General features: G+C 43.7%; 1 protein-coding gene across 6 annotated transcripts in view; it reads right to left on the bottom strand.

The window, feature by feature from the left end:
- LOC106584643 (ankyrin-3) overlaps nucleotides 1-12,661 on the bottom strand; it is a 112,037-nt gene extending 99,376 nt beyond the window's left edge. For 2 of the 6 annotated variants that reach the window (XM_082978797.1, XM_082978798.1), the window contains exons 1-6: nucleotides 12,425-12,661; nucleotides 10,836-10,934; nucleotides 5,262-5,459; nucleotides 4,564-4,662; nucleotides 897-995; nucleotides 674-772 (exon numbers count right to left, since the gene is read on the bottom strand). In XM_082978797.1, coding sequence (XP_082834923.1) covers nucleotides 674-772; nucleotides 897-995; nucleotides 4,564-4,662; nucleotides 5,262-5,417 — 453 coding nt within the window. In that variant the 5' untranslated portion in view covers nucleotides 5,418-5,459; nucleotides 10,836-10,934; nucleotides 12,425-12,661. Of the gene's footprint in view, nucleotides 1-325; nucleotides 343-673; nucleotides 773-896; nucleotides 996-4,563; nucleotides 4,663-5,261; nucleotides 5,460-10,835; nucleotides 10,935-12,424 lie in introns of those variants that run through there. The other 4 variants (XM_082978799.1, XM_082978800.1, XM_082978801.1 and 1 more) reach the window with 4 other exon arrangements.
- Between the last annotated feature and the right edge of the window lie 6,426 nt (nucleotides 12,662-19,087).

The raw sequence follows: 19,087 nt of genomic DNA, 5'->3' as shown, positions 1-19,087 counted from the left end.
ACCCTATCCTCTAACCCCTATCCCCTAACCCTAACCCCTAACCCCTAACCTCTAACCCCTAACCCCTAACCTATCCTCATGTGTCAGTATCTACTGTTAATACTACCAAAGACAATAGATGGACCACTGTGTGTTGTGATATGACTGTTACAGTGCAGGCTAATGACAGCCTAGTGTGTAGGAGATAGTGTTGGTGACAGTGTATTTCACTGTGCAGTCCCAGCTGTGGGGGCTCTGGGTCATGGCAATGTCTCCCAGAATCCTTTGCTCACCACAGTCAGCTCATTTGGGGAGAGGCCCCGTGCTGTAGCAGGTGTGTTCTCACCACAGTGACGTGGTTGGGAGAGGCTCCGTGCTGCAGCAGGTGTGTTCTCACCACAGTGACGTGGTTGGGAGAGGCCCCGTGCTGCAGCAGGTGTGTGTGTGTGTTCTCACCACAGTGACGTGGTTGGGAGAGGCCCCGTGCTGCAGCAGGTGTGTGTGTGTGTTCTCACCACAGTGACGTGGTTGGGAGAGGCCCCGTGCTGCAGCAGGTGTGTGTGTGTGTGTTCTCACCACAGTGACGTGGTTGGGAGAGGCCCCGTGCTGCAGCAGGTGTGTGTGTGTATTCTCACCGCAGTGATGTGGTTGGGAGAGGCCCCGTGCTGCAGCAGGTGTGTGTGTGTGTTCTCACCACAGTGACGTGGTTGGGAGAGGCCCCGTGCTGCAGCAGTAGGTTGATGATGTGGGTGTGGCCTTGCTGGGCCGCCTGATGGAGGGGGGTGTATCCGTTCTGAAAGGGGGAGGAGGAAAGGTCAGACACGCCTCTTTTATTAAACATACCAACACAAACCCACTGCAACACCCACATCTACAACCATCAACCATTGATATACACATGTGGAGGGGAGCCTAACCTTGGTTTTGGCGTTGATCTTGGCCTGGTTCTTTAGCAGGAAGTTGACCATCTTCACGTTTCCATAGTGACACGCCACGTGCAGCGGAGTGTATCCCATCTAGGGACACAGAAACAGAAATCAAGAGTTATGCCTGGTGTAACCACTAGTGTATCCATTCTAGTGAAACAGAAATCAAGTGTTATGCCTGGTGTAACCACTAGTGTATCCCATCTAGGGAAACAGAAATCAAGTGTTTTGACGGTGTAACCACTAGTGTATCCCATCTAGGGAAACAGAAATCAAGTGTTTTGCCTGGTGTAACCACTAGTGTATCCCATCTAGGGAAACAAATCAAGTGTTATGACGGTGTAACCACTAGTGTATCCCATCTAGGGAAACAGAAATCAAGTGTTTTGCCTGGTGTAACCACTAGTGTGTCCCATCTAGGGAAACAAATCAAGAGTTATGACGGTGTAACCACTAGTGTATCCCATCTAGGGAAACAGAAATCAAGTGTTTTGCCTGGTGTAACCACTAGTGTATCCCATCTAGGGAAACAGAAATCAAGTGTTATGACGGTGTAACCACTAGTGTATCCCATCTAGGGAAACAGAAATCAAGTGTTATGACGGTGTAACCACTAGTGTATCCCATCTAGGGAAACAGAAATCAAGTGTTTTGACGGTGTAACCACTAGTGTATCCCATCTAGGGAAACATAAATCAAGTGTTATGCCTGGTGTAACCACTAGTGTATCCCATCTAGGGAAACATAAATCAAGTGTTATGCCTGGTGTAACCACTAGTGTATCCCATCTAGGGAAACATAAATCAAGTGTTATGACGGTGTAACCACTAGTGTATCCCATCTAGGGAAACAGATATCAAGTGTTATGCCTGGTGTAACCACTAGTGTATCCCATCTAGGGAAACAGAAACAGAAATCAAGTGTTATGACGGTGTAACCACTAGTGTATCCCATCTAGGGAAACATAATTCAAGTGTTATGACGGTGTAACCACTAGTGTATCCTATCTAGGGAAACAGAAATGAAGTGTTATGCCTGGTGTAACCACTAGTGTATCCCATCTAGGGAAACAGAAACAGAAATCAAGTGTTTTGACGGTGTAACCATTTGTGTATCCCATCTAGGGAAACAGAAACATAAATCAAGTGTTTTGACGGTGTTACCACTAGTGTATCCCATCTAGGGAAACAGAAATCAAGTGTTTTGACTGTGTAACCACTAGTGTATCCCATCTAGGGAAACAGAAATCAAGTGTTTTGACGGTGTATCCCATCTAAAGCTCCATTCACTCTCATGTTCAATGGTTCCAGCAGACATTCTGAAACCTTCAAGCACGTTGATTCAAATAACGGTTTGATGCGTGCTGATAGGCCGAGATTATAGCAGAATGGATACGACATTTAGAGAGTTAATGTTGTTGTAGTGTTGTAGTCAGGTCTGTATGTAGATAGCAGAACTTGTTAGAGTTGTAGTGTTTCAGTGTTGTAGTGTAGTGTTGTTTCAGTGTTGTAGTGTTGTAGTGTTTCAGTGTTGTAGTGTTTCAGTGTTGTAGTGTACTGTTGTAGTGTTGTTTCAGTGTTGTAGTGTTTCAGTGTTGTAGTGTTTCAGTGTTGTAGTGTTTCAGAATACTGTTGTAGTGTTTCAGTGTTGTAGTGTTTCAGAATACTGTTGTAGTGTTTCAGTGTAGTACTGTAGTAATGTAGTGTTGTAGAGCACTGTTGTAGTGTTTAAGTGGTGTAGTGTTTCAGTGTTGTAGTGTTTCAGTGGTGTAGTGTTTCAGTGTTGTAGTGTACTGTTGTAGTGTTGTTTCAGTGTTGTAGTGTTGTAGTGTTTCAGTGTTGTAGTGTTTCAGAATACTGTTGTAGTGTTTCAGTGTTGTAGTGTTTCAGAATACTGTTGTAGTATTTCAGTGTAGTACTGTAGTAATGTAGTGTTGTAGAGCACTGTTGTAGTGTTTAAGTGGTGTAGTGTTTCAGTGTTGTAGTGTTTCAGTGTTGTAGTGTTTCAGTGTTGTAGTGTTTCAGTGTTGTAGTGTTTCAGTGTTGTAGTGTTTCAGTGGTGTAGTGTTTCAGTGTTGTAGTGTTTCAGTGTTGTAGTGTTTCAGTGTTGTAGTGTTTCAGTGGTGTAGTGTTTCAGTGTTGTAGTGTTTCAGTGTTGTATTATTTCAGTGTTGTAGTGTTTCAGTATTATAGTGTTTCAGTGTTGTAGTGTTTCAGTGTTGTAGTGTTTCAGTTTTGTAGTGTTTCAGAATACTGTTGTAGTATTTCAGTGTTGTAGTGTTTCAGTGTAGTACTGTTTCAGTGTTGTAGTGTTTCAGTGTTATAGTGTTTCAGTGGTATAGTGTTTCAGTGGTGTAGTGTTTCAGTGTTGTAGTGTTGTAGTGTTTCAGTGGTGTAGTGTTTCAGTGTTGTATTGTTTCAGTGTTGTAGTGTTTCAGTATTATAGTGTTTCAGTGTTGTAATGTTTCAGTGTTGTAATGCTTCAGTGTTGTAGTGTTTCAGTGTTGTAGTGTTTCAGTGGTGTAGTGTTTCAGTGTTGTAGTGTTTCAGTGTTGTAGTGTTTCCGTTTTGTAGTGTTTCAGAATACTGTTGTAGTGTTTCAGTGTTGTAGTGTTTCAGTGTTGTACTGTTTTAGTGTTGTAGTGTTTCAGTGTTATAGTGTTTCAGTGGTATAGTGTTTCAGTGGTATAGTGTTTCAGTGGTGTAGTGTTTCAGTGTTGTAGTGTTGTAGTGTTTCAGTGTTGTAGTGTTTCAGTGTTGTAGTGTTTCAGTGTTTCAGAATACTGTTGTAGTGTAGTACTGTAGTAATGTAGTGTTTCAGTGTAGTACTGTAGTAATGTAGTGTTGTAGAGTACTGTTGTAGTGTAGTAGTTAATTTGTATGTTTATTTTTATTTAACCTTTATTTAACTAGGTAAGTCAGTTAAGAACAATTTCTTATTTACAATGACGGCCTAGGAACAGTGGTCTCTCTCTCATCTCTCTGGTCCTTCTCTCTGATCTCTCTGGTTCTTCTCTCTGATCTCTCTGGTTCTTCTCTGATCTCTCTGATCTCTCTGGTCCTTCTCTCTGATCTCTCTGGTCCTTCTCTCTGATCTCTCTGGTTCTTCTCTCTGATCTCTCTGGTCCTTCTCTCTGATCTCTCTGATCTCTCTGGTACTTCTCTCTAATCTCTCTGGTCCTTCTCTCTGATCTCTCTGGTTCTTCTCTCTGATCTCTCTGGTCCTTCTCTCTCATCTCTCTGGTCCTTCTCTCTCATCTCTCTGGTTCTTCTCTCTCATCTCTCTGGTTCTTCTCTCTGATCTCTCTGGTTGTTCTCTCTGATCTCTCTGGTTCTTCTCTCTGATCTCTCTGGTCCTTCTCTCTCATCTCTCTGGGATCTTTCTCTCTCTCTCTGGGGTCTTTCACTCTCTCTGGGGTCTTTCACTCTCTCTCTCCCTCTCTTTGGTCTCTCTCCTCTCTCTCCTGGTTTCTAGTTCTCCTGGTCTTCCTCTCTGGGTTTCTAGTCCTGGTCTCGCTCTCCTCTCTGGTTTCTAGACCTTCTGGTTTCTCTGTTGTGTTTCTCAGTGAGTGTTCTGCAGTGAGGTGTGAGGAGAGACCAGCTGACCTACACAGCTGTCAGACCAGAGCTGAACATGTGGTGTGTACGTGCATGTGTACCTTAGTCTCTGGGTCAACAGTGGCCCCCTGGTTAACCAGCACCTCAGCTACGTTCACCTTGTCGTCCTGAGCTGCCAGGTGGAGAGGAGTCAGACCACTCTGAGAGGAGAGGACACAGGACAGGACAGGACACATTACAACACAGGACAGGACAGGACACATTACAACACAGGACAGGACAGGACACAGGACAGGACAGGACAGGACACATTAGAACACAGGACAGGACACATTAGAACACAGGACAGGACAGGACACATTAGAACACAGGACAGGACATAACACATTAGAACACAGGACAGGACAGGACACATTAGAACACAGGACAGGACAGGACACATTAGAACACAGGACAGGACAGGACACATTAGAACACAGGACAGGACAGAACACATTAGAACAAAGGACAGGACAGGACATAACACATTACAACACAGGACAGGACAGGACATAACACATTACAACACAGGACAGGACACATTAGAACACAGGACAGGACAGGACACATTAGAACACAGGACAGGACAGGACATAACACATTACAACACAGGACAGGACAGGACAGGACATAACACATTACAACACAGGACAGGATATAACACATTAGGACACAGGACAGGACATAAGACATTACAACACAGGACAGGACAAACCACATTAGAACACAGGACAGGACAACTCTAACCCGTGACCCCCACCTTGTTGCCCAAGCTGATGGTGGCGTCCTTGGCCAGTAGCAGGGTAACGATGTCTACGTTGCCCTCCTGAGAGGCCAGGTGCAGCGGTGTGATGCCCTGACGTGTCGTAGCGTTGGTGTTGGCTCCATACTCCAGCAGCGTTGTGGCGATCTCCATCTGGTTCTTCTTAGCCGCGATGTGGAGAGGAGTATACCCATTCTACACCACAGACAGAACATATTACACCACAGAGGAGGGTACCCATTCAACACCACAGACAGAACATATTACACCACAGAGGAAGGTACCCATTCTACACCACAGACAGAACATATTCCACCACAGAGGAGGGTACCCATTCTACACCACAGACAGAACATATTACACCACAGAGGAGGGTACCCATTCTACACCACAGACAGAACATATTACACCACAGAGGAGGGTACCCATTCTACACCACAGACAGAACATATTACACCACAGAGGAAGGTACCCATTCTACACCACAGACAGAACATATTACACCACAGAGGAGGGTACCCATTCTACACCACAGACAGAACATATTACACCACAGAGGAGGGTACCCATTCTACACCACAGACAGAACATATTCCACCACAGAGGAGGGTACCCATTCTACACCACAGACAGAACATATTACACCACAGAGGAAGGTACCCATTCTACACCACAGGCAGAACATATTCCACCACAGAGGAGGGTACCCATTCTACACCACAGACAGAACAAATTACACCACAGAGGAGGGTACCCATTCTACACCACAGACAGAACATATTACACCACAGAGGAGGGTACCCATTCTACACCACAGACAGAACATATTACACCACAGAGGAGGGTACCCATTCTACACCACAGACAGAACATATTACACCACAGAGGAAGGTACCCATTCTACACCACAGACAGAACATATTACACCACAGAGGAGGGTACCCATTCTACACCACAGACAGAACATATTACACCACAGAGGAGGGTACCCATTCTACACCACAGACAGAACATATTCCACCACAGAGGAGGGTACCCATTCTACACCACAGACAGAACAAATTACACCACAGAGGAGGGTACCCATTCTACACCACAGACAGAACATATTACACCACAGAGGAGGGTACCCATTCTACACCACAGACAGAACATATTACACCACAGAGAGGGTACCCATTCTACACCACAGACAGAACATATTCCACCACAGAGGAGGGTACCCATTCTACACCACAGACAGAACAAATTACTCCACAGAGGAGGGTACCCATTCTACACCACAGACAGAACAAATTACTCCACAGAGGAGGGTAGCCATTCTACACCACAGACAGAACATATTCCACCACAGAGGAGGGTACCCATTCTACTCCACAGACAGAACAAATTACTCCACAGAGGAGGGTACCCATACTACACCACAGACAGAACATATTCCACCACAGAGGAGGGTACCCATTCTACACCACAGACAGAACAAATTACTCTACAGAGGAGGGTACCCATTCTACACCACAGACAGAACAAATTACACCACAGAGGAGGGTACCCATTCTACACCACAGACAGAACATATTACACCACAGAGGAGTATACCCATTCTACACCACAGACAGAACAAATTACACCACAGAGGAGGGTACCCATTCTACACCACAGACAGAACATATTACACCACAGAGGAGTATAGCCATTCTACACCACAGACAGAACATATTACACCACAGAGGAGGGTACCCATTCTACACCACAGACAGAACATATTACACCACAGAGGAGGGTACCCATTCTACACCACAGACAGAACATTTTACACCACAGAGGAGGGTACCCATTCTACACCACAGACAGAACATATTACACCACAGAGGAGGGTACCCATTCTACACCACAGACAGAACAAATTACACCACAGAGGAGGGTACCCATTCTACACAACAGACAGAACATATTACACCACAGAGGAGGGTACCCATTCTACACCTCAGACAGAACATATTACACCACAGAGGAGGGTACCCATTCTACACCACAGACAGAACATATTACACCACAGAGGAGGGTACCCATTCTACACCACAGACAGAACATATTACACCACAGAGGAGGGTACCCATTCTACACCACAGACAGAACATATTACACCACAGAGGAGGGTACCCATTCTACACCACAGACAGAACATATTACACCACAGAGGAGGGTACCCATTCTACACCACAGACAGAACATATTACACCACAGAGGAGGGTACCCATTCTACACCACAGACAGAACATATTACACCACAGGTAATAAACAGTCATCTATCATCCAGGTAATATACAGTCATCTATCATCCAGGTAATATACAGTCATCTATCATCCAGTGAGTCGTGGTCCTGCTGTTTCAGATCAGTGAGTCGTGGTCCTGCTGTTACAGATCAGTGAGTTGTGGTCCTGCTGTTTCAGATCAGCGAGTCGTGGTCCTGCTGTTTCAGTTCAGCGAGTCGTGGTCCTGCTGTTTCAGATCAGTGAGTCCAGTGAGTCGTGGTCCTGCTGTTTCAGATCAGCGAGTCCAGTGAGTCATGGTCCTGCTGTTTCAGTTCACTGAGTCGTGGTCCTGCTTTTTCAGATCAGCGAGTCGTGGTCCTGCTGTTTCAGTTCAGCGAGTCGTGGTCCTGCTGTTTCAGATCAGTGAGTCCAGTGAGTCGTGGTCCTGCTGTTTCAGATCAGCGAGTCCAGTGAGTCATGGTCCTGCTGTTTCAAATCAGCGAGTCGTGGTCCTGCTGTTTCAGATCAGCGAGTCGTGGTCCTGCTGTTTCAGATCAGCGAGTCGTGGTCCTGCTGTTTCAGATCAGTGAGTCGTGGTCCTGCTGTTTCAGATCAGTGAGTCGTGGTCCTGCTGTTTCAGATCATCGAGTCGTGGTCCTCCTGTTTCAGATCAGTGAGTCGTGGTCCTGCTGTTTCAGATCAGGGAGTCGTGGTCCTGCTGTTTCAGATCATCGAGTCGTGGTCCTGCTGTTTCAGATCAGTGAGTCGTGGTACTGCTGTTTCAGATCAGGGAGTCGTGGTCCTGCTGTTTCAGATCATCGAGTCATGGTCCTGCTGTTTCAGATCAGTGAGTCATGGTCCTGCTGTTTCAGATCAGAGAGTCGTGGTCCTGCTGTTTCAGATCAGCGAGTCGTGGTCCTGCTGTTTCAGATCAGCGAGTCGTGGTCCTGCTGTTTCAGATCAGCGAGTCGTGGTCCTGCTGTTTCAGATCAGCGAGTCGTGGTCCTGCTGTTTCAGATCAGCGAGTCGTGGTCCTGCTGTTTCAGATCAGTGAGTCGTGTTCCTGCTGTTTCAGATCAGTGAGTCGTGGTCCTGCTGTTTCAGATCAGCGAGTCGTGGTCCTGCTGTTTCAGATCAGAGAACTGTTATCATGTCACGGCTCCCTCCGGTACTGTTGCCCCCATGTCCGTTGGTGCTGTGAGTACCTATGCGTTGTCTCAGCCTGTGCTGCATGTTTTGTGCATTGTGTATTACGGGTCTCGTCTCGTGTCGTTCTACGCGGTTTTCCCTCGCTCTTTTGTTTAGGTACATTCCAGTGTTTTGTATTTGTGTTTGTTTTGGGCGTGTTAAAAACCCCTATTATGTATTCCTGCACCTGTCTCCAAATCCTTTATACCAGCGTGACAGATCCTGCTGTTTCAGATCAGTACATCAGGGGAAAAACATTCACCTGATGTTACCAGAACGTTCCCAGAACACATTTCGTCTGTTCTTTACATTTTCGTGAAATGTTCTGAGGACCTCCAAGACAAGGTCAAATGGAATAGTATGTTAAACCTAAAACAATTATGCTATGAAAGTCATAAAAACTGACATTTCATTCTTACAACATTAAGGGAATTTCCTGCGACCTAACTTACACATTGTATGAATGTCATCACAACTGAGCATATTTTGTATCTCTTGTAATGTACCCACACTGTTCCCACAACCTAATTACAAGTTCTGGGAACCTTTAAAATAACTCACAAAGGCTATTCTGCCAACATTCTTGCAACATCAAAGGAATGTTTTGTGCACCCTGATACAAACAATATCTGAATGTCAGCACACCTGGACAGTTTTTGTGTTATAAAAACATATCTGTTTTGGGAACATGTTCCCACAATGTTACCACAACCTAATGAAACATTATGGGAACCTTTATAGAACAGATGGAATGTGTTCTGGGAACATGTCCCCACAATGTTACCAGAACCTAATGAAACATTATGGGAACCTTTATAGAACAGATGGAATGTGTTCTGGGAACATGTCCCCACAATGTTACCACAACCTAATGAAACATTATGGGAACCTTTATAGAACAGATGGAATGTGTTCTGGGAACATGTCCCCACAATGTTACCACAACCTAATGAAACATTCTGGGAACCTTTATAGAACAGATGGAATGTGTTTTGGGAACATGTCCCCACAATGTTACCACAACCTAATGAAACATTATGGGAACCTTTATAGAACAGATGGAATGTGTTCTGGGAACATGTCCCCACAATGTTACCACAACCTAATGAAACATTATGGGAACCTTTATAGAACAGATGGAATGTGTTCTGGGAACCTTTATAGAACAGATGGAATGTGTTCTGGGAACCTTTATAGAACAGATGGAATGTGTTCTGGGAACCTTTATAGAACAGATGGAATGTGTTCTGGGAACCTTTATAGAACAGATGGAATGTGTTCTGGGAACCTTTATAGAACAGATGGAAAGTGTTCTGGAACCTTGATAGAACAGATGGAATGTGTTCTGGGAACCTTTATAGAACAGATGGAAAGTGTTCTGGAACCTTGATAGAACAGATGGAATGTGTTCTGGGAACCTTTATAGAACAGATGGAATGTGTTCTGGGAACCTTTATAGAACATATTGAATGTGTTCTGGGAACCTTTATAGAACAGATGGAATGTGTTCTGGGAACCTTTATAGAACAGATGGAATGTGTTCTGGGAACCTTTATAGAACAGATGGAATGTGTTCTGGGAACCTTTATAGAACAGATGGAATGTGTTCTGGAAACATTCTTGGAACATCAAGTGAATGTTTTTTTCACCCTAAAAGAAACATCTGCACAGTCTGATACTGGTGTGGTCTGATAATGGTGTGGTCTGATACTAGTGTGGTCTGATACTGGTGTGATAGTGGTCTGATACTGGTGTGGTCTGATACTGGTGTGGTCTGATACTGGTGTGGTCTGATATTGGTGTGATAGTGGTCTGATACTGGTGTGGTCTGATACTGGTGTGGTAATAGTCTGATACTGGTGTGGTCTGATACTGGTGTGGTCTGATACTGGTGTGGTCTGATACTGGTGTGGTAGTGGTTCCTGATCAGACTAGATGAAACATCTGTTATTTTGTATTTTACATTTATTTAACCAGGCAAGTCAGTTAAGAACAAATTCTTATTTACAATGACGGCAATGACGGCAATGACGGCAATGAGCAAGGCATTTAACCCTAATTGATCCTGTAAGTGGCTCTGGATAAGAGCGTCTGCTAAATGGCGTGAATGTGTAACTGGTAACCTACCTTGGCAGCAGCGTGCGGTGAAGCTCCCTGGTCCAGCAGCAGCAGAGCCACTTTCTGGTTATCATAATGAGCAGCTACGTGTAGGGGAGTTAGACCACTCTACAGAAACACAACGGCATACACAGCCTCATTAGTGTTAGACTGAAGGCTGAGGCACTTAGCCCAACACAGTGGAAGGATGACAAACCGGGATCTTAAGTGGTTGAAATATAAATCAGTTACACAATTCCAATACTGTCTTTGTCCGTTGAATAAAGACATGTTAAACTGATCAGTGTTTCAGCATCATAACAGGGGCTCCTCTCTCTAGAGCAGGGGTGTCAAACACACTCAACCTGCTTCTAAATGACTCAAACCAAATCTGAACTCAATCTACTTCTAAATGACTCAAACCAAATCCAACCTCAATCTACTTCTAAATGACTCAATCCAAATCCAACCTCAATCTGCCTCTACATGACTCAAACCAAATCCAACCTCAATCTATTTCTAAATGACTCAAACCAAATCCAAACTCAATCTACTTCTAAATGACTCAAACCAAATCCAACCTCAATCTGCTTCTAAATGACTCAAACCAAATCCAACCTCAATCTACTTCAAAATGACTCAAACCAAATCCAAACTCAATCTACTTCTAAATGACTCAACTAAATCCAACCTCAATCTGCTTCAGTCATACAGTTTCTTCATCCAGCGAATAATCAAATGAAAGCCGGAGTCGTAGTGGGAGGACCACACAACATATCATCACGTGACTCAGAGCCGGAGTCGTAGTGGGAGGACCACACAACATATTATCACGTGACTCAGAGCCGGAGTCGTAGTGGGAGGACCACACAACATATCATCACGTGACTCCCAGCCGGAGTCGTAGTGGGAGGACCACACGACATATCATCACGTGACTCCCAGCCGGAGTCGTAGTGGGAGGACCACACGACATATCATCACGTGACTCCCAGCCGGAGTCGTAGTGGGAGGACCACACAACATACCATCACGTGACTCCCAGCCGGAGTCGTAGTGGGAGGACCACACAACATATCATCACGTGACTCAGAGCCGGAGTCGTAGTGGGAGGACCACACAACATATCATCACGTGACTCAGAGCCGGAGTCGTAGTGGGAGGACCACACAACAACTACGTGACAAGTTTACCTCCATATGATGGTTATTATATTAATATTTGCACATAAAAGGCGTTTTTCACCACAATTTCTCAAATAACACATTTTACCGACAAATGAGCTGTTTCCATCAGGCCTGTCATGCCGTTGTTTTATCTGACATGTACTTTACTCTAATAAAAAGGTAGGATGGAAACCTGGTTAGTAGCACTGCTAGAATGACTGAGAGTTTGACTGTGTGATATTTAGGTTGCTTCTTGTGTAAATATTTTCCCGTCTGGATACAAATCATTAAAGTCCAGACGGAAAATATTTACAGTATAATGAACCAATATGAGAATAACTCATATGACATCACTATCTGTGCTGTACGTGACAAAGGGCCACGTTGCCATCAGTGGGATGTACTATAGACTACCAGACTAGCTCATCACTGTTTCCATGGTGACTACGGTACCTTCCCAGCTGCATCGGGTGCAGTGTGTCTCTGCAGCAGAAGGTTGGCCACTTCTATCTTCCCATACTTAGCTGCAACATGGAGGGGAGTGAAGCCTTTCTGGAAGAGGAGAGGAGAGGAGGAGAGGAGGAGAGGAGAGGAGGAAAGAGGAGGAGAGGAAAGGAGGAGGTGATGAAAGGAAAGGAGAGAAGAGGAGACAGGGAGATGATGGAGATGAGATGAGAGAGGAGAGAGGAGATGAGAGAGGAGATGAGAGAGGACAGGAGATGAGAGAAGAGAGGAGAGGAGTAGACAGCAATGAGCCACAACAACACTCACAGCATCACATCGTAGATTATTACACGTTAGTCATTTAGCAGACGCTTTTATCCAGAGCGCCTTATAGTTAGTGCTTTCATCTTCAGATAGCTAGGTGGGACAACCACATATCCCAGTAGTTAGTATATTCAGATAGCTAGGTGGGACAACCACATATTACAGGAGTTAGTATATTCATCTTCAGATAGCTAGGTGGGACAACCACGTATTACAGTAGTTAGTATATTCAGATAGCTAGGTGGGACAACCACATATTACAGTAGTTAGTATATTCAGATAGCTAGGTGGACAACCACATATTACAGTAGTTAGTATATTCAGATAGCTAGGTGGGACAACCACATATTACAGTAGTTAGTAAATTCAGATAGCTAGGTGGGACAACCACATATTACAGTAGTTAGTCTATTCAGATAGCAAGGTGGGACAACCACATATTACAGTAGTTAGTATATTCAGATAGCTAGGTGGGACAACCACATATCACAGTAGTTAGTATATTCAGATAGCTAGGTGGACAACCACATATTACAGTAGTTAGTATATTCAGATAGCTAGGTGGGACAACCACATATCACAGTAATTAGTATATTCAGATAGCTAGGTGGACAACCACATATTACAGTAGTTAGTATATTCAGATAGCTAGGTGGGACAACCACATATTACAGTAGTTAGTAAATTCAGATAGCTAGGTGGGACAACCACATATTACAGTAGTTAGTCTAGTCAGATAGCTAGGTGGGACAACCACATATTAAAGTAGTTAGTTTATTCAGATAGCTAGGTGGGACAACCACATATCACAGTAGTTAGTATATTCAGATAGCTAGGTGGACAACCACATATTACAGTAGTTAGTATATTCAGATAGCTAGGTGGGACAACCACATATTACAGTAGTTAGTATATTCATCTTCAGATAGCTAGGTGGGACAACCACATATTACAGTAGTTAATATATTCAGATAGCTAGGTGGGACAACCACATATGACAGTAATTAGTATATTCAGATAGCTAGGTGGACAACCACATATCACAGTAGTTAGTATATTCATCTTCAGATAGCTAGGTGGGACTAACCCTCCTCCAGTGGAACTAGTTGTAACTCTAACCCTCCTCCAGTGGAACTATAGTTATAACTGTAACCCTCCTCCAGTGGAACTATAGTTATAACTCTAACCCTCCTCCAGTGGAACTAGTTATAACTCTAACCCTCCTCCAGTGGAACTATAGTTATAACTCTAACAATCCTCCAGTGGAACTAGTTATAACTCTAACCCTCATCCAGATGAACTACTTATAACTCTAACCCTCCTCCAGTGGAACTATAGTTATAACTCTAACAATCCTCCAGTGGAACTAGTTATAACTCTAACCCTCATCCAGATGAACTGGTTATAACTCTAAGCCTCCTCCAGTGGAACTATAGTTATAACTGTAACCCTCATCAAGTGGAACTATAGTTATAACTCTAACCCTCCTCCAGTGGAACTAGTTATAACTATAACCCTCCTCCAGTGGAACTAGTTATAACACTAACCCTCCTCCAGTGGAAGTAGTTATAACTCTAACCCTCCTCCAGTGGAACTAGTTATATCTCTAACCCTCCTCCAGTGGAACTAGTTATAACTCTAACCCTCCTCCAGTGGAACTAGTTCTAACTCTAACCCTCCTCCAGTGGAACTATAGTTATAACTCTAACCCTCCTCCAGTGTAACTATAGTTATTACTCTAACCCTCCTCCAGTGGAACTAGTTATAACTCTAACCCTCCTCCAGTGGAACTATAGTTATAACTCTAACCCTCCTTCAGTGGAACTATAGTTATAAATCTAACCCTCCTCCAGTGTAACTATAGTTATAACTCTAACCCTCCTCCAGTGGAACTAGTTATAACTCTGGCCCTCCTCCAGTGGAACTATAGTTATAACTCTAACCCTCCTCCAGTGGAACTAGTTATAACTCTAACCCTCTTCCAGTGTGTACTAGTTATAACACTAACCCTCCTCCAGTGGAACTAGTTATAACTGTAACCCTCCTCCAGTGGAACTAGTTATAACTATAACCCTCCTCCAGTGGAACTAGTTATAACACTAACCCTCCTCCAGTGGAACTAGTTATAACTCTAACCCTCCTCCAGTGGAACTAGTTATATCTCTAACCCTCCTCCAGTGGAACTAGTTATAACTCTAACCCTCCTCCAGTGGAACTAGTTCTAACTCTAACCCTCCTCCAGTGGAACTATATTTATAACTCTAACCCTCCTCCAGTGTAACTATAGTTAGAACTCTAACCCTCCTCCAGTGGAACTATTTATAACTCTAACCCTCCTCCAGTGGAACTATAGTTATAACTCTAACAATCCTCCAGTGGAACTAGTTATAACTCTAACCCTCATCCAGATGAACTAGTTATAACTCTAACCCTCCTCCAGTGGAACTATAGTTATAACTCTAACAATCCTCCAGTGGAACTAGTTATAACTCTAACCCTCATCCAGATGAACTAGTTATAACTCTAAGCCTCCTCCAGTGGAACTATAGTTATAACTGTAACCCTCATCAAGTGGAACTATAGTTATAACTCTAACCCTCCTCCAGTGGAACTAGTTATAACTATAACCCTCCTCCAGTGGAACTAGTTATAACACTAACCCTCCTCCAGTGGAACTAGTTATAACTCTAACCCTCCTCCAGTGGAACTAGTTATATCTCTAACCCTCCTCCAGTGGAACTAGTTATAACTCTAACCCTCCTCCAGTGGAACTAGTTCTAACTCTAACCCTCCTCCAGTGGAACTATAGTTATAACTCTAACCCTCCTCCAGTGTAACTATAGTTATTACTCTAACCCTCCTCCAGTGGAACTATAGTTATAACTCTAACCCTCCTCCAGTGGAACTATAGTTATAAATCTAACCCTCCTCCAGTGTAACTATAGTTATAACTCTAACCCTCCTCCAGTGGAACTAGTTATAACTCTGGCCCTCCTCCAGTGGAACTATAGTTATAACTCTAACCCTCCTCCAGTGGAACTAGTTATAACTCTAACCCTCTTCCAGTGTGTACTAGTTATAACACTAACCCTCCTCCAGTGGAACTAGTTATAACTGTAACCCTCCTCCAGTGGAACTAGTTATAACTATAACCCTCCTCCAGTGGAACTAGTTATAACACTAACCCTCCTCCAGTGGAACTAGTTATAACTCTAACCCTCCTCCAGTGGAACTAGTTATATCTCTAACCCTCCTCCAGTGGAACTAGTTATAACTCTAACCCTCCTCCAGTGGAACTAGTTCTAACTCTAACCCTCCTCCAGTGGAACTATATTTATAACTCTAACCCTCCTCCAGTGTAACTATAGTTATAACTCTAACCCTCCTCCAGTGGAACTATTTATAACTCTAACCCTCCTCCAGTGGATCTAGTTATAACTCTAACCCTCCTCGAGTGGAACTATATTTATAACTCTAACCCTCCTCCAGTGGAACCAGTTCTAACTCTAACCCTCCTCCAGTGTAACTATAGTTATAACTCTAACCCTCCTCCAGTGGAACTAGTTATAACTCTAACCCTTCTCCAGTGGAACTAGTTATAACTCTAACCCTACTCCAGTAGAACTAGTTATAACTCTAACCCTCCTCCAGTGGAACTAGTTATAACCCTAACCCTCCTCCAGTGGAACTAGTTCTAACTCTAACACTCCTCCAGTGGAACTAGTTATAAATCTAACCCTCCTCCAGTGTAACTATAGTAATAACTCTAACCCTCCTCCAGTGGAACTAGTTATAACTCTGACCCTCCTCCAGTGGAACTATAGTTATAACTCTAACCCTCCTCCAGTGGAACTAGTTATAACTCTAACCCTCTTCCAGTGTGTACTAGTTATAACACTAACCCTCCTCCAGTGGAACTAGTTATAACTCTAACCCTCCTCCAGTGGAACTAGTTATAACTATAACCCTCCTCCAGTGGAACTAGTTATAACACTAACCCTCCTCCAGTGGAACTAGTTATAACTCTAACCCTCCTCCAGTGGAACTAGTTATATCTCTAACCCTCCTCCAGTGGAACTAGTTATAACTCTAACCCTCCTCCAGTGGAACTAGTTCTAACTCTAACCCTCCTCCAGTGGAACTATAGTTATTACTCTAACCCTCCTCCAGTGGAACTAGTTATAACTCTAACCCTCCTCCAGTGGAACTATAGTTATAAATCTAACCCTCCTCCAGTGTAACTATAGTTATAACTCTAACCCTCCTCCAGTGGAACTAGTTATAACTCTGACCCTCCTCCAGTGGAACTATAGTTATAACTCTAACCCTCCTCCAGTGGAACTAGTTATAACTCTAACCCTCTTCCAGTGTGTACTAGTTATAACACTAACCCTCCTCCAGTGGAACTAGTTATAACTCTAACAATCCTCCAGTGGAACTAGTTATAACTCTAACCCTCATCCAGTATAACTAGTTATAACTCTAACCCTCCTCCAGTGGAACTATAGTTATAACTCTAACCCTCCTCCAGTGGAACTACTTATAACTCTAACCCTCCTCCAGTGGAACTAGTTATAACACTAACCCTCCTCCAGTGGAACTAGTTATAACTCTAACCCTCCTCCAGTGGAACTAGTTATATCGCTAACCCTCCTCCAGTGGAACTAGTTATAACTCTAACCCTCCTCCAGTGGAACTAGTTCTAAATCTAACCCTCCTCCAGTGGAACTATATTTATAACTCTAACCCTCCTCCAGTGTAACTATAGTTATAACTCTAACCCTCCTCCAGTGGAACTATTTATAACTCTAACCCTCCTCCAGTGGATCTAGTTATAACTCTAACCCTCCTCGAGTGGAACTATATTTATAACTCTAACCCTCCTCCAGTGGAACCAGTTCTAACTCTAACCCTCCTCCAGTGTAACTATAGTTATAACTCTAACCCTCCTCCAGTGGAACTAGTTATAACTCTAACCCTTCTCCAGTGGAACTAGTTATAACTCTAACCCTACTCCAGTAGAACTAGTTATAACTCTAACCCTCCTCCAGTGGAACTAGTTATAACCCTAACCCTCCTCCAGTGGAACTAGTTCTAACTCTAACACTCCTCCAGTGGAACTAGTTATAAATCTAACCCTCCTCCAGTGTAACTATAGTTATAACTCTAACCCTCCTCCAGTGGAACTAGTTATAACTCTGACCCTCCTCCAGTGGAACTATAGTTATAACTCTAACCCTCCTCCAGTGGAACTAGTTAAAACTCTAACCCTCTTCCAGTGTGTACTAGTTATAACACTAACCCTCCTCCAGTGGAACTAGTTATAACTCTAACCCTCCTCCAGTGGAACTAGTTATAACTCTAACCCTACTCCAGTGGAACTAGTTATAACTCTAACCCTCCTCCAGTGGAACTATAGTTATAACTCTAACAATCCTCCAGTGGAACTAGTTATAACTCTAACCCTCATCCAGTATAACTAGTTATAACTCTAACCCTCCTCCAGTGGAACTATAGTTATAACTCTAACCCTCCTCCAGTGGAACTAGTTATAACTCTAACCCTCCTCCAGTGGAACTAGTTATAACACTAACCCTCCTCCAGTGGAACTAGTTATAACTCTAACCCTCCTCCAGTGGAACTAGTTATATCTCTAACCCTCCTCCAGTGGAACTAGTTATAACTCTAACCCTCCTCCAGTGGAACTAGTTCTAACTCTAACCCTCCTCCAGTGGAACTATATTTATAACTCTAACCCTCCTCCAGTGTAACTATAGTTATAACTCTAACCCTCCTCCAGTGGAACTATTTATAACTCTAACCCTCCTCCAGTGGATCTAGTTATAACTCTAACCCTCCTCGAGTGGAACTATATTTATAACTCTAACCCTCCTCCAGTGGAACCAGTTCTAACTCTAACCCTCCTCCAGTGTAACTATAGTTATAACTCTAACCCTCCTCCAGTGGAACTAGTTATAACTCTAACCCTTCTCCAGTGGAACTAGTTATAACTCTAACCCTACTCCAGTAGAACTAGTTATAACTCTAACCCTCCTCCACTGGAACTAGTTATAACCCTAACCCTCCTCCAGTGGAACTAGTTCTAACTCTAACACTCCTCCAGTGGAACTAGTTGTAACTCTAACCCTCCTCCAGTGGAACAATAGTTATAAGTCTAACAATCCTCCAATGGAACTAGTTATAACTCTAACCCTCCTCCAGTGGAACTAGTTATAACTCTAACCCTCTTCCAGTGGGACTATAGTTATAACTCTAACCCTCCTCCAGTGGAACTGTAGTTATAACTCTAACCCTCCTCCATTGGAACTATAGTTAAAACTCTAACCC

The sequence above is a fragment of the Salmo salar genome, chromosome 01, assembly GCF_965601325.2.
Source record: "Salmo salar chromosome 01, fSalSal1, whole genome shotgun sequence".
In the NCBI taxonomy this organism is placed as follows: Eukaryota; Metazoa; Chordata; class Actinopteri; order Salmoniformes; family Salmonidae; genus Salmo; species Salmo salar.
This window is presented reverse-complemented; position numbering and strand designations above follow the sequence as displayed.